The sequence below is a fragment of the Centroberyx affinis genome, unplaced genomic scaffold (assembly GCF_046629955.1).
Source record: "Centroberyx affinis isolate AG114_WGS23_722 - 3 ecotype Tasmania unplaced genomic scaffold, CSIRO-AGI_Caff_v1 ptg001882l_1, whole genome shotgun sequence".
NCBI classification, from domain to species: Eukaryota; Metazoa; Chordata; class Actinopteri; order Beryciformes; family Berycidae; genus Centroberyx; species Centroberyx affinis.
In genome coordinates, this window is record NW_027280254.1 from 719652 (window position 1) to 742804 (window position 23153).

At 40.4% G+C, this 23153-nt stretch overlaps 1 protein-coding gene across 3 annotated transcripts; it reads left to right on the forward strand.

Moving 5' to 3' along the window:
* Positions 1-334: 334 nt before the first annotated feature.
* LOC139653137 (NADPH--cytochrome P450 reductase-like) lies at positions 335-22665 on the forward strand. 3 transcript variants are annotated; one of them, XM_071530094.1, is made up of 16 exons: positions 335-361; positions 3160-3350; positions 8988-9036; positions 10311-10439; positions 10994-11146; positions 12659-12783; positions 13688-13777; positions 15782-15880; positions 16229-16345; positions 16716-16834; positions 17596-17777; positions 18254-18403; positions 18832-19099; positions 19718-19863; positions 20138-20223; positions 20637-22665. In XM_071530094.1, exons 2-16 carry the CDS (start codon positions 3172-3174, stop codon positions 20779-20781), a joined length of 2037 nt encoding a protein of 678 aa, XP_071386195.1. In that variant the 5' UTR covers positions 335-361; positions 3160-3171; the 3' UTR covers positions 20782-22665. The 3 variants fall into 3 exon arrangements, with proteins under 3 accessions (XP_071386195.1, XP_071386196.1, XP_071386197.1); XM_071530095.1 differs by having other exon boundaries at positions 353-361; positions 3163-3350; XM_071530096.1 differs by lacking the exons at positions 335-361; positions 3160-3350 and adding an exon at positions 6543-6592.
* The last annotated feature ends 488 nt before the right edge of the window (positions 22666-23153 follow it).

The following is a 23153-nucleotide window of genomic DNA, read 5'->3' on the forward strand; positions in this document are numbered from 1 at the left end:
CTGGATTACATAACCCTGACCCCTGGCCTGCTGCACTTCAGCAGTGATTTATTGTAGCATGTTGCATGTGCACAGCGACATTAGGTAATGCCTTTTTAGATTAGTCCATGTCGAGAAACCTGTCCATAAAAATGAAACATGAGCGTGCTTCCTTTTCAACAGTTGATTTAAACATAATTGTTTCTCTCAAAATATACTTCTGCAATTCCTCGAAGGAAGAAATCGTGTCTTGTGTGAAAGTATTTGGGCTTGAAAATCAAACGGCCCACACCCCCTACCAGAGCCGAGTTGGTTTAGTCCTGCATGGCGTAAAGTTTCCTTCCGCATTGTGCACAGTGAGCCTGACAGAGGAGAAGCGAAGGTAAGCAATCGTCAAAAGTTACCTCGTTATTTGTTTTACATCGACTTGTGGTTTGTGGCAATCCGCAGGATTTACAGGGGAGCGATAACACACTCACACGGTAAACTCAAACTCTAATATATTGCGAAAAAGTTGAGCTTTTCATTAACTTAGCCTTCTCTAACATTAGCCAGAAAGACGTGCTAAGACTGGTGTTACGCAAACTGTAGCTATCACCTCAGTTTTGGGGGCAGCTTACTGTTCGTAAACGTTTATAGATTTCAATACTTTGTCCGTAATCGGGTTTAGATAACGTTACCGTGTTAGTTAACGAACTGTTGTAACGTTAGTATCATTTCAGCCAGTGTTGTCCTGGTCCAGTGAATAGTCAGGGCCCTACTGTTAAAACATTACCCATTCACACTAACGTTAGCTTCATGTTCCTCGTAAAAAAAAAAACATATAATGGACCGCGTCGTGACTTATTCAGCTTTGTGCCTGTTGCCACAGACCCATTTTATGTACATAGTAGAATAACGCTAAGTTGAAGTTCTGGTTTGACAATGAAGACTATGGTGTATGAACCGACTCTTGAACTTTTTCAGCGACCTAATGAATTTCGTCTCACCTTGGGACTGAACCTGGACTGAACTCCTTTACAGCACTAATGCTGACTGTCACTATCCGTCACACAACTCATTGTTTTATGCTGAGGAGTTAAATTGTTAACTCCAGTATCTGTTCCCTCGACCAAACAGCATGTGTGCTGTGAAACCATCACTAGCGGCAGCTGTTAAAGGCGCTTTCATTTGGCAAAACCATCAGCTGACTTCAGCCTCATATGATGTGGGCTAAAGGCATACACGTGAATATAGAGGGCTGATGTTATGGCTTGTTTGTATTTATGCCATACCAATTTAGTGAATGTGTATGGCTTTACTCTTTTGTCGAAGAGACACCACCTGATTGTGCAATCTCTGGTTGAATGGATTTTCTCATTTCCCTTAAAAGCATTTCATAATAACTTGAAGAAATGGTAGAGAAACAAGTGTTGTAAATTACTAAGTAATCATTTCTTCCCTGGACAGACGAGGCAAAATTGAACATGGCTTAAGTAAAATATTGGCGGTGCGCTTAATTTATCAGATGTTCTCAAAGGTGGTCACGTACTTGAAAAGATAAAGAGAACTCCTCATGTTTTCCCCCAAGCTGTCAAACACCACTCTATCAAACCAGCAATAAAGGAACTATTCAATTTTTCCCAGGTCTAATCTCAGGTAAAACTTGTAAAAATTCCCTGTGTTACTCCTAATTGCCCACATATGCTAACAGACTAGGAACGTGAGTGAGACAGTTGTTTTTTCAGCCTGGGCTGCTGATGAACCCTGTTGGGAGATCACCAAGCAAAGCAGTTGGCATGGATACCATGTTGCAACTAACACAAGACACTCGGCGAGTGAGGCCAATTTTTCTCTGGGGTGCTGCTTTAACAGACCAGTTAGGGACCTGGGATTGCCACACAACAAACCAGTGGTCGGTCAGTAAGACGGGGCCACCTATTCCTGCTGTCATGTGAAAACCTTTAAACTCCAGGTTTGTTGGTTTTCATTTTTCTGACTTGATTTTAAAATGCTTGAATAACCCATCTTAAGCCCACTGCATGATTCCGCAAGACTTCAATGAAATAGTGTTTTTTTCTGAATTGCTGAAAAGTTTTATTTTGAAGATAATAGGTTTTCATGTGACAAAGTGTTAAAAGGCTTCAGTCAGGGATGCAGATAGCTGGCCACTGACTACAGTACCTGCTGGAGTTAGCACACCGAAACCTGAAGTCACCATGCAGCAGTTGAAGTAGTTTGCTTAATACACAAGTGAGTCACTAGCAAGACAGTGCTTACGGTGGTGCCAACGCATTGCTATGTATGTACATATCTATAGTTCTCTAAATTTGGCTTAGGCTAACCTTAACCAAAAAGATGTCATTCAAACTGTTCTCAAAATGTGGACTAGTCAGCTTATTGGCTCAGAGAAAACCTGATCACTAGTTTTTGCTCCTTAAACTGAATTGTAACCTGAGAGCTCAGAACATGAAGTTCTCTCAAGCATTGTGTGAAAAGAGCTGCTGCAGCATACTTGCTTGAAAAGAGCTTTGTGCTCTGTGTGTGTGGCGAAGGCCGTCTTGGTTTGAAGGAGATGTCATGGCAACCTTGGAGATGGTAGGAATGCTTTACAAGAGATTCCTCGTGTATTGAAAACAGTCGGGTACCCCATTATAGCCTGCTGAGCCAAGTGTCTTATAATGCTTGGACAAAAGCCCATTATTATTATTGTATGGTATAACTAGTACAATATTGCTCACATCTGTTAGTAATAATACCATCCTGTGTAGCAGCATAACCGTTTTTTTGTCCCAGTCACAGTTTTTTTTCAGTAACAGTTATTTGAGACACTGAAGAAACTAGCCTCGAGCCATTTAAACTGAAATATTTCTTGTCTGCCTGTCGTTTGGCTCAATTTTCAAAATTTAACGTTTTAATTGCCATACCATGTCAGAGTTGTTGGGATTGTTTCTGTTCAAAGTAAAAACAGAATATAGTATTTGAAGAACGGAACTTCAAATGCACATATCCATCCCCCACCTCCAGATATCATTACAACTCTCTCTGTCTACAGCTTACATTACAGTAAACACATTTATGACATAGAATGTGTAAAACAGTCAATAGTCAGTATAAGAAAGCCTTTCATCATATACCCCAAGGGTTTGCTTTTTCGCATAGGAGACTGGTCTGCTAACTCTACTCTCTTTCCTTCCCTAGTAGCGTGTAACCATGGCGGACATGGAAGCTGAGACCTCCACCCAACCTGAGCCCATGGTGGACGAAGAGGAACCTCTCTTCAGCAACCTAGACCTCTTCCTCTTCTCCCTCATTGTCGGCCTTCTCATTTATTGGTTCATGTCCCGCAAGAAGCCCGAGCCCATCCCTGAATTCAAGAAGCTCGACACACCGTGAGTATCCATCAGGTTTTAAAAGGCTTTGGCAGTAATGCAGGGCTTAAAGACCTCTGGCCAGGTGCCGGATTTCCGGCATATGGACGTTTTAGATTCACAAGCTATTTTCGACAAAAAAAAAAAAAAAAAAACTCACTCCACGTGGGTTTTTGTTTTTGATGCGTTTTATCCAATCATATTCAGCAAAGCAATATTTTACATTTACCAATGGAATGCGAGCAAGTTTTTTTTTTTTAATCCAATGAACAGCAAGCGACTTTCTATCACAATGTAGCACCGATTCCGTAGTGTAGCATAGCTGAAATATGGAAACGAAGTTTATGAAAGCTGGTGAAGATGCACGCATCACTGAGACAGGAGTAAAAAACAAACGCCGATAGGTATGGATTGAATAAACAGGTGGAGACGGGAAACCGCTTGACACTTGGTGCGACAAATTAAGGGAACCGGGTGTTTGTTCTACACTGTGTGCTCAACCAGCAGAAAGAAAGTGCTCCTTCCACATGAGGTAAATCCCAGACACAACGCCGCTATGCGCGCACTCCGATATCTGACGCCCCCCCCCCCATTCAGTCAGGAACATTTCAGGCTCATAATGTTTTTTGCTTTAAGCCCTGGTAATGGCACCAGGCAGGGTGACATTCATTCTTGAATGGGGTTTGAAACTCAAAGATCACTACAACCATCAGGAGCAAAAACAAATGCTGCTGGAATTCATTCAGAAGCTCCAGCAGGGTGAACACACAAGTCGAAGCCCTTTAGATGCCGTATACAAGAAAAAGATACAAAGTATTTTGTATTTTTGTAGGTCGACATATCACCATTGGAGTATAATAGGCACCCTGACCTAAGCCACTTCTTTTGCCTCCTTGGCGTGCCCCTAGCACCCCCTATTTATTAAATAATAGGTCATGACACCAATAGCTTTTGTTAAACAAATCTCCTGAGAAAGCACTGCATTAACTTTCATGCACAGCAGATTTAGGATTCTGATATCGTGAAATCGTGCTCCTCCACAGAGCTTCTGTCCCAACATTAGTGATGTGACATTGTGTCACATCACTAAAGAGGGGACAGAAGTGATGTGACATCATGTCTGGGCAATTACATTCACATTAGCTGTGGTTGTCCTCCTTATCAGCTACACCTGGCAAAGATTACATGGACTTTTATTGAACCAAGCTCTGAAGTATCTCCCCTGCCTAGCCTTTTTAAGCTTTTAGCAAACCACACGTGTATACACCAGGGACTGGGATTGGTGTTTTGAAATCCACAAGACTGAGACAAAACATGGGCATTTTGTCTTGGAAAGTATAGTGATACACTATTGTCCCTTTATGATACGGTTACACCTTGTTACTACAGTATACATACTGTGGTGTGTGTACACTGTAGAATAGGCCATTTTGGAGTTACATAAGCAATGTTACTCTGCAACTGGTAGGGGTCTTTCCATCCACCACCGTGAAGGAATATTCTGGTTTAGTTAGAGTTGTTAGGGCTGTTTGTTTTTACATGAGAGCAGTTGGAAACAAATACTCCCTCCAAATACAATTGTTTATCTGCCCTGCATGCATTTAAAAGGCAAATGCAGAGTAAAACAAACAAATCCTTGAGGCAAGTGTGTGAGAGTGCATGGCTTAAGGCTTTTGTAAATGTTCCACTAGGAGCGACCTTTGTTTTCTCTCTGCCTCTCTTTTTCTGCTCTCGTACGCAGTCTCTCTCTCTCTCAAATACTTATCTGATCTCTGTCTCTTCGTGTCACGCCTGCGAGCCCTCCTTCCCCTTCTCCCTCCCCTCATCATCGCTTATCTTATCAGTGGAGTGATGGAGGCTGGGCTCGTGTTCGGTGGACTCTACTTCTACTGGCCACATTTTAGTCCCTCCCCGATCACAACACAAGGGTTCTGATTTGCTTTGTGCGCCGGAGTAAATCCACGGGCCGGGAACAGTCGCGATCGCTGAGTGGCTGGGGGGGGGGCTTGCGTGGCTGCGTGAATGGAGACAGTGTTGGGAGGGCTGGAGGCTGAACTCGGTCTGCGCAAGGGAGATCCTGACCATGTGTGTGAAAACAGATCGGCTAGAGGGGGAAGGACTCGGGGAGAACATGTTCAGCTGTGGGAAGAGTGTTTGTCTGTGGAGGGCGGGAATACAGGAAGGGAATGTATAACGACACAAGCGCCGAGCTGGACTCCCCTCCCCTTAATGGGAGCAATGGTTACCTAACTGTTATGAAGGGGGCGTAGTCTTCCATGTCTTTCTTGTGCTTTTGTTTTTGGCCCCGAACCCATTCCGAAAGTTCCCTGGAGAGCAAGTGAGGAGGGCTAGCCAAGCTTCTTTTGTGAGTCCTCTCCAAAGGTGGAAAGTTGAGGCAAAAGACAAGCAGCCCTTTCTTTGCCCCGAGTTACTTTTTTTTTTTTTTTTTCTCGTTCTTCTTTCCCCCACTCCCCCCCCCCCCCTGTTTTTTCTGTGTGTAAGCTAAGCTGCTCTGCCATTGGAGTAGGACCATGTCACAAATGGAATCCTTTTATGATAAATGAGGTTGCCATAGTAATGACATTCCCCTCTCTCCTCCAGCGGGATGGGGGTGGGGGACACTTCAGAAAAACTACCATTCACAGCTCTTCCCCCTTCAATGGTCCACGGAGGAGTTGCTCTGATAACTTGCCAACTTTGTAGAATGGATCGTGTAGACTTTTTCGTGTTCCTAACACCTTTCAGATTGGAGAGGAAAAGGGGCGGGGATGAGGAGGAAGGCATTTTCAGCCCTTGAGTGTTTCAGTGTGTGTTTGTGTGAGTCAAAAGTGTGGGTCTGCAGCTCGGCTAGATTTTATGGGAAAGTCAGTTTCCCACCATTGTGTCCTCAGCGGTTGCCAGACATTGACAGGGCTTGTAGACTGCTGTGCTGTGTGTGTGCAGCGCAGTTCTCTCTGTGTGAGGAACAGACGCTGCTGGCTTCAGAGAGGGGCACAGGAAAAGGCAGAGTTGAGATCGTGCCGGAGGCTCTCAGGTGACGGCAGGCAGCGGTTTAAAACCCTCGGAGTGTCGCGGTGCCTCTCTGGACTGGTTTATTTTTCCTCCTGTGGTTGTGGAGTGTTGTCTTCCTGCTCTTGATTTTGAGCGTGGCGGTTCCCGGTGTGGCCTAGCCAGTGGTGCTAGTGGCAGTGGTGAGCTACAGGGCTGCATGCCATGGGCTGCGTCTTCTCCCTGCCAGAGGACAGGAGAGATGCTGCTGAGAGGTCAGTAGAAAACCATTTGACTGTTTCTCTATCTCTTAAAAACCCCATCAAGTGATTTTTTTTTTTGTATATTTCTCACCACCCCTCCTGTAATCCTGCTGTGAAATTTTAATAACACACTCTGCACTTGGAAATTTAACTTTTTCAGTGACATCTTGGTGGCTCATTTCCATGGTAAGATGGACACAGCGTGCTATTTGTTTGTTTCTACGGATTAGCAAGGTAATGGTTTTAGAAAGCATACACTAGGTTATGGCAAGTATGGTGATAAAATTTGTTTGACTACAAACACAATTTCATTATTTCTTCTTGGGGGTATTTTTTATTGCCAGTTCCTCAAACACTGCAATCAGTTGCCATTGTTTGTCATTGTTGTAGCACACTTCCATCCACATTTCCTTTTACTCAAAGTACATTATCATGGCATGAGCTTTGATTTCCATTTCATCAGGGTCTTTAAACAATGAGTCAGGACCCAAAATGGATCACATGTCCCTTATTGTGGCATGACAGGAGTTTGAATGCACCTGGGTCCCAGGGCAAGACTGAATTTACTCAGTGTGCTTGGTTGAAGAGGTTTAGCTCCTGGATGGATGTGAAATTCTTTTATTGATAATTAAAAATACACAATCCTGAGCTCTCCTGTTGTGGAAAAATCTGATGTATGTAGTTATTCAAACTAATGTAACTGTGGTTTGGTGTTAGTTTTTTTGGGTGAACTCTGGCAGCAGGCTGTTCCTAATGATGCAAACAAAATCCTCCTTGTTGAGTGGCAGTAAGACAGACAGGCAGAGCTGATAACAGTTCAGGCAGACTCTGTTAAGTCTTAATGGAATGCTGGAGCTTGGGGGCAAAGCCTTGTTTCAAATTTCTATCAGGAATTTACACTGCTCTTGTGAGTGCGATCCATATTAACCACGGGGGCCGCTTTTTATGGTTTGTTCAGCACAGATCCCACATGTCTGCACTCTGTGCACACTGCTGCTCTCTGGAAGGAGTCCTCATGTTGTAAATTGTTTGACTAAATGGACATGAGAGACAAAAAAGAAATGGATGCTCCCAAATCCACGTCATACTTCATATAGGCACGTGGTGAAGTAAAGTCAAGAAACAAATTAAGCCAATTTGGGTTCAACTTATTATATGGCATAGGTCATATTGTTGAGTAATATGTATATTTTAGCAGAGTGAGAGAGAGCAAGAGGGGTTGTACTCTCTTTAGCCTACATTTCACTGCAGCCTTATGCTTTTGGATACTGCTTATCTAAAAACACATTTCTCTCTGACATAATGTATCTGCCAGGCTTATTTGTTGCCTAGCCTATTTGTTCCTTTTTCTGTGCAGACAGAATAGCAGCTGTCCACTCAGACCTTTGATGCTAAATGCATCAGCAGCGTCATTGCCTTTTATTTGGTGTGATAATAAGATGTTGTGTCCTGCGACCCATTTCCTAACGGTGCGTTTGCATTTGTTGTTTTGATCTGTTCCCCCATCCATTAATTACTTCCTGGATGAAACTGAATCAAGCCTTTAAAATTATCATGAGGTGTAAGCCACAATGATGAGCTATCCACTGCCTGACTCTCTTGTGTGTTATATGAATTTGCAATTTGATGATTCTGTCATGATGGGGTAATGTTTGTGCACTGTTCACATTGGCTTATTATGACTAATGTGTGTATGGCTGCTGATCCACTGCTATGCTACTATCTACTGTCACAAGCACAAAACTAGGAGGGGTGAAACAAATAATTTAAGACATCACACACATTGCTCAAGAGTTTATTTAGATGTTCATCTTCTGAAACCCATCTACGGTCTACTCTCTTGTTTGGATGGGAGCCTCATACCCATAGAGTGGTTAAATACCCCAGATTATTGAACCATGTGTACCTCCACTTCCATCTGCTCTTGTCTCATGAGTCTCCCCTCGACTCTCTCTCTCCTAGCCTTCCTACTTTCTAACTAAACTTAAAGTGCTTGTGGAGTAAATACTTTTTTCTATTGCTCTTTCTGGCCTTGCCCTGCACTTCCAGCACCCCGATGGCCACTAGCTATTGGTTACTTGTTGGACACTAAAGAGTATTTCTGCCTCATCTCTCAACTCTGCCGCCCCTTCACTTGAAGTGTGAATGTTTTCTGACTGCATATGAAGAACCTCTTAGACTTCTGATGAACCTATTCTCTCTAGACAGGAAGTGGCATGGTTTATCATTTTGATTTATATAAAGGATGTGTCCCATATTTGAAGTTTGGCAAACAGTGTTATCACCGCTGTGTTTGGCTTAGTTTTAATCACACTGACTTGGTAAAAGCCAAATTTGTCTGTGTTTTTAGGCTAATACTTTAGTCATTACATTTTGTGAGTCAAATATTTTTCTTTCTTTCTTCCAGAGCACCCACTACAAGAGAGACTAGTTTCATTGAGAAAATGAAGAAAACGGTGAGTGACTGTAGCATTGCATGATAGTAACATTGCATTATGGTCACTATCTTTCAGAAGCATAGATAAATGCTTTTGCTGTTATTCTGAATTGTCACTCTTCAGCTTTAAGGGTTAAGAGCTAATTTTCAAAAGAGGAATACCAGACACTTTGACTTGCAGATAAAATAGACAGTTATTGAGGCAAATAACCCTAGAGTTGTGGCCCATACCGGCTTTCACCAGGAGCTCATCATCCTTTTCCAATCCCTGTCGTAGTGCCTAGTTGACCTTCATTTGAAAAGCTTTTTTGTAGCCGTTTTCAGATTGATATACTCCCTCGTTGCACAAAATGTTCTTTTGACAACGACTAGTGCCCATAGTTTAGAAGATACAGACAAAATGCTAAACAGGTTAGTCAGAATCAGAATCAGAATCAGAAATACTTTATTGATCCCCGAGGGGAAATTGGGTTAGTTTGTTAGTTTGATGTGATTATAGACAGGCGAAGATAGTTATGACTTTGATGGACGTCCGTTTCAAGCCTGCCTCGAGAGATGACTTTGATTTTGAATGAGCTCTTGTGGTTTTGCAACAAATAGTTCAGATATCATAAGGGTGGCAAAAAAAGAGTTTGGCTCCCGATGTTATTTAATTTTGTTACTGTTTTTGTTTGTTATGAATTGTTATGAATGTAGCTGTTCATTGATGTAAAGTCAAGGGATATCACTAACATTATAGATAAAGCTATGACAGGTTTTTTTTCTAAATTTTTCCTCTGAAGGGAGGTGGGATTGCGGTGTGCTTAACCAAAGTTTTCAGAATCAGAATCAGAATAAAGTTTATTGCCAAGTAAGTTTTCACAGTACAAGGAATTTGCTTTGGTATGGAGGTGCATACAGTAAACATAAAAATAATAAAATAAAATAAAAATAATAATAATACAATTAAAATATAATAAAAAATATAATAAGAAATAAATAAAAATATTGCCCCATATCTTGTGACATTATGGAGCCTGGGTGCTGTTAATGATTTCCTCTGCCAGTTCCATGCAGAACTGTTGTATCTCCAAATGCAACATTTCAGGAATTCAGAAATTCAGAAGGAAAAGAAACAAATTTTACCAATGACAGCTGTATTTCCATTTGTTGTACTTTGTCCCAGGTTCATGAAACGGTTTCAAGACATGGGAGACATGTCTGGTTAAAAAAAAAAAAGATAAAAAAAAATGTCAATTTTGAGGACATTGTAGGCATGTACTATGTTAATGCTTGTGTTTCAATCTTTACCAGGGCAAGAACATCATTGTGTTCTACGGCTCCCAGACGGGCACAGGGGAAGAATTTGCCAATAGACTGTCCAAAGACGCTCAGCGCTATGGCATGAAAGGAATGGCTGCCGACCCAGAGGAATATGACATGGTAATTTACATAGATGGAACAACATTTAAACCACAGAAACTGAAACGGATAGAGGGCCTTCCCATTAAAATAAACATTCTTGTATGGTCATTTGGATGGTACTCTTAATATAGCTGCCAGAGAATGTTTGGTGATGTTGTCATGGAAAAAAGTATTGCTGCAGTGCTTGAGGCCGAGAAAGTTGATGCGTTACCATGTTCACTAAACATTTCAGTGGCAGTTGTGTTGAATATTCCAATAATAGACAAAATAAAATTAATGGTTTATAGGTTATAACAATAAGTTTTAAGCAGTGACTCTAAGCATGTACAGTGGGAGCTTGATGTATATAGACTGTAAAATCTTGAAATCAATTCTAAAACAGCCAGCCAACAGACAGCCAATGTAAATTTGATAAAATGCTCTCTTCTACATGATCTAGTCAAAAGCCTAATGGCTACATTTTGGTCTAGCTGAAGGTGCGAGGGAGCTTTCCTATTTAGGCCAGAATACAAGGAATATATTATTATATCTTCGATGCTCATTCTCTTGTATGTTGATGTCTCATGCTCCAGGGTGAGCTGGCCCGTCTGTCTGAGATTAACAACTCCCTAGCCATATTCTGCATGGCCACCTACGGTGAGGGAGACCCCACCGATAACGCCCAGGACTTCTATGACTGGCTGCAGGAGAACGATGACGAGGATCTCTCTGGACTAAACTACACTGTGAGTCTTTCTAGCTCATGATGGAGTTTTTGAGGCCTGTATTCTTAAAGTCTGAAGTTGATATGAGTGTTCATCTGAGAATTGTTTGAATGCCAAGTACAGTTAATATACAGGAGTTTGTCTTGGTGACATTGATGCATAGACACATTGCCAGCTTTCAGAGTTGTACGTTGCATAAAGATGCCTGTGATATAAGCACATGACCTCACCAACATTACAAAGAGATAGCACAAGATGTACTATGCATAATTTCACTTTAGATATATGCATTCAGCTTTCCATAACTGTGTGTGTTTGAGCAGTGCTGCATACAGTACGGCTTCTCTTAAGTCAGAGTAAAGTTAAAATGTGAGAGCGCACCACTGATCCCAGATCAGCCCTTATTCTTAGACACTTTCTGAATATATGCCTTGCATGAGTTTTTTTGAGTATTTATGGAAATGTTCATATGTTCACTTTATTTTTCTCTGTTCTACTTCTCACCTGTATAATGGCCAAGGCTCATGGCTCATTCATAGTGTTTAAAAATGCAAATGATTTCCCTCAGGCTTTTTCTAGAGGTAAAGTGAAATGGAAATTTGAATGCTAGGCTGTACTGGGTTATATAGGTTGTAGGTTGTAATTTAATTATTTGCTGTTGTTCCTCCTCTGTAGCTACTTGTTTTATCAGTCACGCTATGTCACTTTGCATGTCTGCCACATTACATTCTTGACATTGACATACAGTATTTGGAAGGGGGAGGTGCTTGTGTGCAAGGGTGAAATGAGCTATGCTAGCATGAGCTGCGCTGGGCTTTGTGTGCATCATGAAAGAAAAGGCTTTATGTGTTGTCATGTCTAGCCTGTTTGTGTGTGTGCGTGCTGTCTTTTCTTGTTTGCCATTGTTGGTGTGCAGCGCCCCTGGCCTCATTTGAGTGAAGAACTTGACTATGGGAAATGAAGCCGGATTCTCTGGCGCAGTCACGTCCTTCCTCCTGTTTCATATCCTCATCTGTCTGTTCTGTACTGGAATTGACTACAGTAATTACAGCCAATGAGAGATTTTTGAGAGTTGTAAGAAATTGTTCTATAATTGTTCTTTTAAGCGTTTTTTTCAGTTGTGGGAGAAAAATAAATTGCATGCCAACAGCAATTTGATGATCTATTCACCCTGCAACTGAAAAGTAGTCAATCTTCTGTAGTAGATACAGTATGCAAGACAACACATTCCTTAATCACTTCAATAATTGATTATCAAGACTACATCATGTGCTTCAGCCAGACTAGAATAACCTTAGACCCCAATCTGACTGAAACACCAGAGTGGCTGATACTTTCTGCCACATGATGTAGGCAATCAAACTAAGGCTACGTGATGACGGTTTCATTCCAGCTGGGTTGATAATGTGGTCGTAGTCTGCATGTAAACTAAGTGTATGTGTGTGTGTGTTTGTGACAGTCCACTTCTTGCCAGCAGTCTTGTGTATTTAAACTGGTTAAAGAGCTTCTGTCTGTGCTCTGTTCTGTCTGTAGGTATTTGCCTTGGGCAACAAGACATATGAACACTACAATGCAATGGGGAAATATGTCGACAAAAGGCTGGAAGAACTACGGGCCAAGCGCATCTTCGACCTTGGCTTGGGAGATGATGATGGCAAGTAAGTGGCGTGTTCCTCCTTCCCAAGAACAATATGACGACTACCTTTTTTCCCTGGCCATAGAGGTGTTTACATCTATTACATTTTTTGTTTTTAATCAGTCATGCAAGTGCTATAGTGTACCGAAGACCACACTGTCAAAGTGAGAGCAACCAAGCATAGTGAGATACAGGAATTGCCCTAATTTCAAGGAACTAAGGCAAGATAACAAATGCACTGGTTTGATAATCTAATGTTGTTTTTAATAAGTTGCTAGTTCTTCACTACATAGCACACAGATGGCACACAGTGACAGGAAAGAAACAGGAGGAGGGGGCGTGGGGGGGGATACAACACAAAGCCCATGACCTGGAACCAAACCAGTGATGGTGTAAGCACATGGCATGCAGCCTAACTTGCTGAGGGACCAGGATATCCCACTCTCATGACCCTTTTTATTTTCAAAAGGAGGGTGGGCTGTCCATTCTTCTGGATTTTATGAGGGTGTTTTGTTTTGTTTTTTCAAACATTACAGTGGAAATACAGTAAAGTGAGGAGAGAAAAAATGGAGGCAAAACATGCAGTCACAGTAATAATAATATAGTAATATTAATAATAGAGCCTTAATTTTCAACTTCTTGTCTTTATAGTTTACATTTAAAAACCTTTATGACAAAAGATTTCCAGTGTTTTTTTTATTATTTATTTTTAGAAAATCATTTTCCGGAATGGATTGACCTGAAACTGAGTTGACTGTTAGTATGTAACACAGGGCCGCCCACTAATCGAACACACACGTGATTTTGCTTGAGATCTATCTTCGTTTAAAATGTGCCTGGTTTCCATTGCAAATAAGATTTTTTATTTTGTTAAACAAAAGTTAAATCAAATGGCTTTCTTATCTGACTGGCCCGATGTCTTTCAGTCTGGAAGAGGACTTTGTTTCATGGAGGGAGCAGTTCTGGCCAGCTGTCTGTGAGCACTTTGGAGTGGAAGCTTTAGGAGATGAATCCAGGTTTGTTCATAGCCATTTTGCTATTATTTTTTAAATATTCTTTTTATCATTTAGATTTTAATTATTTTTCACTATTTATATTTGCTCTCATTACACTTTTGTCTTCTTTCAACTCATTTTTTCCTCCCAACATTTTCTCCCCAACTTCTGTTCGCTTCTTACTTCTTACCGGCTCTCTTCAGCATAATTTCCTCTTTATTGCATGTTGAATAAGGGAAGATTAAAGGGAGGATGACAGGGAAGGCATACATAGATATTAACACAAAGTGTCATGTATCCAAGCCATGGTCAAATGGTGTTTGTAAATGTGGTTTGTTTTAGTTTGCCTGGGTGCCAGATGGGTGAGGTATGTCCCATAGGCTAAATGATGATACAAGGAATGACAGATTCAGACTGTCACACAGTGGGTTCAATTGTTTTTTATGCGTGGGCCCCAATCAGATTCTGACTTTGACTTCAGTCCATTTATATGCTCCTTGCCTTACATTCCCAAATCTCTGCAATATGTCTTGCACTCCCAATATGTCTTGTACTCATGATGTAAAACAAGAAATCGGCATACCAATAAACATACACACATAAAATAGGACATTAATTAGCTTTTAAAAAATTTGAAGAAAACTAATTAGACTGTGGATTGTATTGTATTGTGGATTGTATGTGTTGGTATTTAAAGCATTTACTAGTATTGAAATGAATGTGCTCAATTTTTAATGGGATCAAGAGGAGACTACCAGGACACATGGAGGGTGGTGAGAACTCATTTAAATGTGCTGAACTGAACAGACTCCCACTGCGTCCAATGTGTGCACACAGATAGGGCGTTAATCATCGAGCGGTGCAACTGGTTTGCAGAGCCTGACAACGTTTCTCCAGGGAACATGCACCCTTTCCATCTTGGCATCAGGTGCTGCATCACTGGGACAGGGTGTCCAGGGATGGTGTGGGAATATTTAAAGCCTCTGTCTCAGCCTTAATGGTATTGAGCAGACACACCAAAAAATCTATCTTCCAATGCTGAAACGAGGATTGCAAAGATGCATGATCAAGGACAGATTCTATCATGTTGCTTTCCAAACATCATTGGTGCTATTGCCCCCACCCGTGTGACCACAAGACACAAAAACAAATTTTTAGAAATGAGAAAAGGCGACATTCAAAGAACTTTCAGTTGGTATGTGATGCAGATGTGGCTGTAACAAGTGTTGGGGCAAAGTTTCAATGCACTAAGCAATGGCTTGTTGTTTGAGTTGAGTAAAAAACAGTTGACAATAAGAAAATCATCTTTTGATGTAAGATTTTTGATATTAAAAAAAACATGTCAGTGGTTTCTCATAGGCTAAAGTGCAGAATCTCCTAAATATTTTTTTATTTTGTAGTACCTATATTTTATGTGATGTATTATTATAAATATATTTTATTGTTTTTATTCAATGAATGTCCCATGGGCACGTTCCTAATCTTCATGTGCCCATGTGCCATTATCCTAAATAAAAATGAATAAGGTGAACGATATTAAAGGCAGTGCCTCAGCTGAAAGACATAAAAAGGAGAAAAGTCCATGGATTTATTTATTTATTTATTATTTATTTATCTATTTATTGATTTGTTCTTTTCACCATACCTGTGGGAAGGACAAAGAAACCAAGGTTTTGATTTAACCGGTACAGAAGTGAACCTGTACACACCCAAAATCCTCAGTGCACATATTGAATCGGTCAAATCAGAATAAGAACAGCTCAAGTGTGCATATCTCAATCTGCCTAAGAGACGCATAACTTAACACAGAATCGGGCCCTATCTGAATAATGTGGTAAGCCCCACCTATCTGTGCAGGATAAAACAAATGCCAAGATTAATTTGCAAATACTATTTGACCTAGGGCTACATGCATCACCCTAATGTAAAAAAAACCCCATCATTCCTTCCTTTTTGTTAAATGTATTTTACTCTGTATGTGTACATTGTATGAAGAAGTTGACTGCAAGCCGTTTTCTCACACAGCATCCGCCAGTACGAGTTGAAGGAGCACCCTGACATCAGCATGAGCAAAGTGTACTCAGGAGAGATTGGCCGCCTGAAGAGCTTTGAGACCCAAAAGCCGTAAGAACCAGAGAATCAGTTCACCAGCACTCATTCATTATTGCAGCTCAATCTGCTCAGTCATTGCACGCAACGTTTCACCTAGTTTTCCAACCAGCTTCAAAGGTTAACAAAGGTTGTTTCTAACAGTGAAGCTTTCCGCCCCTAGTGGAAGTGGAAAACACTACAAAGTGTACAAAGTGACAGAGTAATCAACTGCTTGATGAGTGATTTTCAAATGTAATCGTGTTACAGAGAATAGCTAAAACATTTCAGGTCACTGGATCCTAGTCCTTGTATAGGCTAATATGGCTACACATCTCTTTTGTGACTTTTATTTGCTTTTAAATTATCCTCTTTTATTTACAGGCCTTTTGATTCCAAGAACCCCTTCCTGGCTCCAGTTACTGTCAATCGCAAACTCAACAAAAGTGGTGATAGGCATCTTATGCACCTTGAACTAGATATTACCGGCTCCAAAATCAGGTAAGACTGGACAGAGGCACCCGGTTGGTGGCGGATTGGTGCTGAGAATGTCACGAGAGTGTTTGCCTATTTCTAAGCCTGTATATTAGTTAGTCCAAATATACTGTCTGACTAGAGCAGGTGGTATCTATCGCACAGAGGTGTGCTATTATGAATTGCTTATGGAACATACAAAAAGGGGAGGTGGTACTGCAAATGCAAACAGTAAAACTATACTCGGCAATTCACGTTTCTAAATAAGAAAACACTCTACTCTCACGACAACCCTGAGCCAGTGACTAGTAACCCACATTCTAGATCAGTAGTCCTGTTCTTAGACTGTGTCACTACAGGTCCATGTCCAAATCTATATCAAATTCTGTGATTTCAGATACGAGTCAGGAGACCATGTTGCTGTTTTCCCCATAAATGACTCTGCGTTGGTGAACAAGCTGGGACAAATCCTTGGAGTGGACCTTGATACAGTTATCTCTCTCAACAACCTTGACGGTACGGCACTGAACGCCCACAGTACCTTGACTTTACTAGTTTGTCCCTCAAACCATCTCACGGCATGTTCATTAATGTGTTTGTCTTACAAAATCAGCTTAGTCATTATGCGTGAAGTAGATCTTTGTATAGCAATTACGTATTATTGCTGTAATATGAAGTGTTGATGACTTGCGTCATGAATTAGTTCACTTTGGCCTTGACAGTCATCAGGTGTACTTAGTGAACTTTGGTATTGCACAAGTGAGAATTAAGGCAGCTCCTGTTCATGCTTATGAACATTTCTTACCATAGAATATTTCAAATAATGATGGACTTGATACACAATATGCTGAGAAGGTAACCCTTTTGTAAATAGCTGTATGTTATATTTGCATTATGTTGCAGTTGCAAGTTAGTCCATGCTAGCCTCATTAGCTTACTCCCTGAACAAGATACTGAGCTCTCTAACTGAAGTGTCGATAAAATGCTGCCAATTTAAAAAAAATACCCTGCATACTTACTATATGCACAGTCCATTATTATTACAAGTCCATTATTATTTGAACTGATTAGAGGAAAAAATAACATTTTGCACATAGCACATACATTTTAATTTAAAGGATTTTTTGTGAGTAGCCCTTGATATACATATGCATACTTGTTGTCGTCTTTTTTTTTTTTTTACACTTACAACAATTATGGCCAACAGCTGACCATGAAATAAAAGTGTTAATGAAAGACAATGATGGAAATTGAAAAAACTGCTATTTGTTTTTCAGAGGAGTCCAATAAGAAGCACCCTTTCCCTTGCCCCACCACATATCGCACGGCCCTTACTCACTACCTGGACATCACACACCCTCCTCGCACCAACGTCCTCTACGAGCTGGCACAGTATGCTTCTGAACCCAAAGACCAGGAGAATATGCGCAAGATGGCCTCCTCCTCCCCTGAGGGCAAGGTCTGTAACGGGTCATTGGTGGTGCTATTAAAGCAATAGTTCACCCCAAAATGAAAATTCTATGTACTCTCCACCATGTCAGTTGAAACTACATTGAAGTTCACAGGATCATCAAACACACAGCGACCCGAGTTAGCCCTGTAGTTTCAGTTAATTGGGCCATCTTTTTACAGCTCAGAAAACAAAGCATACACTTTTGGACCCACACTGCAATTGTTTCTCTACAAAACACTTGGATTATGCCGCACAAGCTGTTTAGAGAAACTTCTTGGACAGTGTCTTTACTTTGGGCCTGTAAAACGATGGCCTGTTAAATTCAATGGTTGGGGAGAAGTCTGAGATGGAACTACAGGGCGCAAAATGAAGTGATTGCACCTGGTCTGCATACACCATACGTTTTTAGAGGCCTGTTGATTTTTGGCTGTTCACCAATTTCCATCTATTATATTTAATGTTATTGTCATTCCTCTCCACAGGCGCTGTACCAGAGTTGGGTGTTGGACACCAGTAGAAACATCTTAGCCATCTTGGAGGATCTGCCTTCTTTGAGGCCTCCCATTGACCACCTGTGTGAGCTGCTTCCTCGCCTCCAGGCCCGCTACTACTCAATCGCCTCCTCCTCTAAGGTAATTCAACTTCATCACCCAAGAAGGGTAGAGAAAAAATCAAGACATATCTTCTCAATCACTTCTCAAATCACATTTTACAGACAGTATTTTGTATAGTTTGGTTTTTACTTAACATAATTTTTCACAAAATACTCATAACATAACTTGCCTTAATGATCCTAAATGCAGTATGTTTTGTAAAATTCTCTTCTGCAAAATAGACCTGGCCAACAAAAATGTGCTTGTTGGGTTTGTTATACTTAATTGATCCATAATAGGGGTAATTCAAGTGTTAATGACAAAGCCATACAATAAAATGAACATCTAAGACAAAATGACATATAGAAATTCAGCAATGACATATGCAAAATATTGATCATGGGATGTGGGTTAGAAAGTGGTTTATTCCGTGTCTCCAGTATCAGCAAGTCTGTTGTCTTTTGTAGGTTCACCCCAATAGCATCCACATCTGTGCCGTGGTGGTGGAGTATGAGACCAAGACTGGCCGCATCAACAAGGGAGTTGCCACCAACTGGCTGAAGAATAAACTGGTCACTGACAATGGCCACAAGTCCACCGTTCCCATGTACATCCGCAAGTCCCAGTTCCGCCTGCCCTTCAAGGCCACCAACCCAGTCATCATGATTGGCCCTGGGACGGGAATCGCTCCCTTCATGGGCTTCATCCAGGAGAGAGGCTGGCTCAAAGAGCAAGGTATAAAGGAGATTTTGTAACATGGTGGATGTATTCATGTATTTCTGGCCTTACGACAACCAGATGTCCACGTTGTGTCCACAAGGATGGAAAGATAAGGGGAAAACCTTCAAACATTTTATACTGTCTGTCCCCATGGAATTAGGTCAAATTAAGAATTAGGCTACCATGTCACAGCACAAATAACTCCAATAATCGGTCACTGGAAGTCTGACAGATTTGACCATGGTCCTCATGGTTTCCTTGTTTGTCATGAAGGATGGTTTTATTTATTTTTGCGAATTGTGTTTATTTATGGATTTATTTTTTTATTTGTGACTAGTGTTGAGATATATATTTACTAGTGTTACCATATGTCCCAACATCCCAGATCATTGACTGATCATTAGACTGATGTGATGTGGTTGAAATTAGTCTGAACACTTGAGTAATGGACTATTCTAACAATTAGACTCATAAAAACATTGTGTGCAAGCCTTTGTCTAAATTTCTTTCTATTCTAAAACTTCTTTTGCCATGATTTATTATATTTTCAGAAACAACCGACTGAAATGCCTAAATGCAATAATCAAGAGCAAGTAAGATAAGCAATGTTTTTGTTTGGGGTTCCTTGTACAGGAAAGGAGGTTGGGGAGACGGTGTTGTATTTTGGCTGCAGGCGTAAGAACGAGGATTACCTTTACCAGGAGGAGCTGGAGGAGGCGGAGAGGAATGGAGTTCTAACACAGCTTAGCGTTGCTTTCTCCAGAGACCAGGAGCATAAGGTATGGCTGTCTACCTACTGCTGTTAGCATCCCTTACAATTAAAGCCAGAAGCCGATTACAGTAGTGATTGAAATACACTTTTGTACCGAGTGCAGGGCCATTGAGTGTTGGTTTCACCACACACATCCCCAGAATGCATTTTATATCACAGCAAAAGCAGGTGGAAATTGCAGGTGTCAGAAGTCGCACAATGAATCATTTAACAATTGTATATTGTTTGTGTGCCACATAAAACGTTACTGCATATAATACAATGTTTTCTCCAAAATGAAGGTGTACGTACAGCATCTCCTGAGGAAGAACAAAGAGGAACTCTGGAAGCTCATCCACGTAGAAAACGCTCACATCTACATATGCGGGTAATTATATTGGAATAATAAATAAGCAGCCTGAACGTAGAGAAGATTCTGATTAACGTCACATTAAATTGTGTTAAAAAAAGAAAAAGACACACACTCATTAGTGGTTTATTTAGTGGAATGTTTCAACTAGGGTTTGGCAGATTTGGGTTTTTGAAGGCTGATGCCAATATTTATGGACTGAAGCTGCTGATGGCTGATATTTTGTGCAAGTTTTAAACATCTTTATTTGACCATTCTGACCCTTTTTTGGGTAAATGGCCAGTATCCCCCGATGGATTGGCACACCAACATATTGGTCTAACCCTAGTTTCAACCAATTATTGTCTTTGTCTGGAATATAAGGCATGAAAATTAAAACCAGTAAATAAATTAGATCCAGACATCTAATTGAACTCCTCTTCCTGGTGTAGGGATGCAAGGAACATGGCCAAGGATGTGCAGATGGCCTTCTATGAGATTGCAGAGGAACTGGGAAGCATGACGCGCACCCAGGCCACTGATTACATCAAGAAACTGATGACCAAGGGACGCTACTCACAGGATGTCTGGAGTTAAAGAACCTCAAACGCAACCTCACCCACTCAAGTGGTTGTTTTAATTTTTTTTTTATTATTATTACTGTGTGTCTTGTTTTATCAGGACTGAATACAAAAGCATTAAACAGTTGTTCTTACTCATCCTGGTCCTTGAGAGCTACAAGAAGCAGAGGATCGTGAGGCTTTCTGTCAAGCCCTACCTCAACAGGTTTTAATAATGACCCCATGTTAAATCATTGTTTTCTGAAACTATGTAGACTATGTATCAGGACTTAAAATAGGCCACCAGCCTCTTTTCAGTGGGGTCCCCACTTAATACTAGTGCTACTACTATATTTTATTGAGCCTCGGTCCCAAGGCCAGACTATGTTTAGACAGTCTGGATCCCAGGGCCTGTAAAAGTTCAAGAATCCCTGATCTAAATGAACTGATTAATCTCAGTGGGTGTTTGACTGCAACCGTGGGCTCTCTGGGATTATAGTTGGGAGTGTTGGTTTGAAATTCCTTAGTCATGGATGCTTCCTTCAAAGTAGAAACTCAAGAAGACACAAATGCAACAATGAAATGGTCATCCTCAATTCAGATTTCATTTCTTTTATACACACTTTTATAATATGTAATATTGATGAGTCACCAGAGTTTGGCTGTGCAATATCTGAGACCACAGTCTATGACTCTGAGTGGAAATTGTGTCTCTTTTGTTGGAAAAGGACTCACTAATCCCATCCTGTGGTTGTACATACTGTAATTCCACTGTGCAAATGAAGGTTTCGGCTGTCTGGGAAAAGCTCATGCCATCTAAAGACATTTGGAAGTTCACACCCGCAGAATGCCATTAAAATTCACGAATTGTAGGAAAACACCAGACGCCACAGCGGGTGATAACGTTGCATTATATATTTAGATTAATGCATTGATAGGTGTTGTGTATTCCTACTGCAGGCAGTGTGTAGCACGAACATTCAGAGAAAGCCTTAGACATGACAGGGAGCTGGCATTATTCTAGTTTCTTCTCTCGGGTTGATCTAGCAGTAGCTCGAAAGTGTATTTAAGATGCATTAAGATCGATTAACTGTTTAGACAACTTTTCCAAAACAGCAAAGAAGAAAAGCTTGTTTGGTGTATGAAAATGGTAACGTAGGTACAATGTTTATTTACCTTTGTATTTTGACAAGGGATTTTGCCTTTTATGCATAAGTTGCTGTTCAGTTTAATCAGCTCCAGTAACCTTTTGAGAGGCACAAAAGTAATGTAATGGTAAAGCTCAGTTATGGGGAAGATGTGATTATTTGATCTTATTTTCCATAAGCCTGCCTTTTAAACACTTGGATTAAAATAAATTTGTAGGTATCCTGTAATATTTGTAAAATGTACAAACAATGGAAAAGGTAGACTTGAAATCTTATGGACTGTTTATTTTATATGCATCTGACAACAGAAGATGATGAAATGGGTTTATCATATGAACACTCAAGTTTTGACAGCCACTTCTGTTTGGCATTGTTATCTGTATGGTTTTTACTTTGACCAATCAAATATGCATCGGAGAAGACAATCTTCTCACTGCCCAACCATATCAAAATGTTCTAATATTTTCCTAAGGTCTCTGTCTATTAATGCACATCTCAATTTCATGTGAATATGAATTGTTTGGAGAGTTCATAAACTTTCCACTCAGCAAACCAATTAAAATGCAGCCTGTGCCTTTTTAACACTGCCTTATGTATTAGGTTTGCATTAAGACCCCGATGCTTCACTGTCTTTGTAGGGCTTTTTTCTTCTGAAAGCTGGATAGAAAAACAAATTCATCTCAGATACTTTATCCAGTCTTGACACTTTTTGTCTGTCATTCCATTTTATGATGTAATTATTTGATTGTATCAAGGCATGCATTTTTTTGAAATGAATAAAATTTGAATAATTTGTCAGGTTGAGACATCTTTTTTTCCAAAAATGAAACAATAAGGTTACACTTAATGAGGAAAACATTTTTGTATTTTATGAATGTGAAGCGCTCTAGGATTATTGCCTATTTACTATGGATTTTGTGGCTTGTAATGAATAATATTAATCTTAATGGCAATTGTTACAACATTGAAAGTGAATGGAGTGAGTGTACATCCTTAGCCTTTCTTGTGGTTTATTGTACAAGACACAACCTCCATACAAAAGATATAGGGTTGTGCAAACTACTGTACTATATGAAATCTATATGCAAAAGTAAAAGTAACTTGTAAATTTGTCTCGGGGTCTCAGGCATTCAGTCCAACTTATGTTGGTTTGTGTTTATGTTCTACAATCTAATCTACGATTTATAGCAGATGTTAATGTTGCTTTATATTCATTTACTATCATCACTTCTGAGGCTTCAATTCCATTAATCTTGGATTC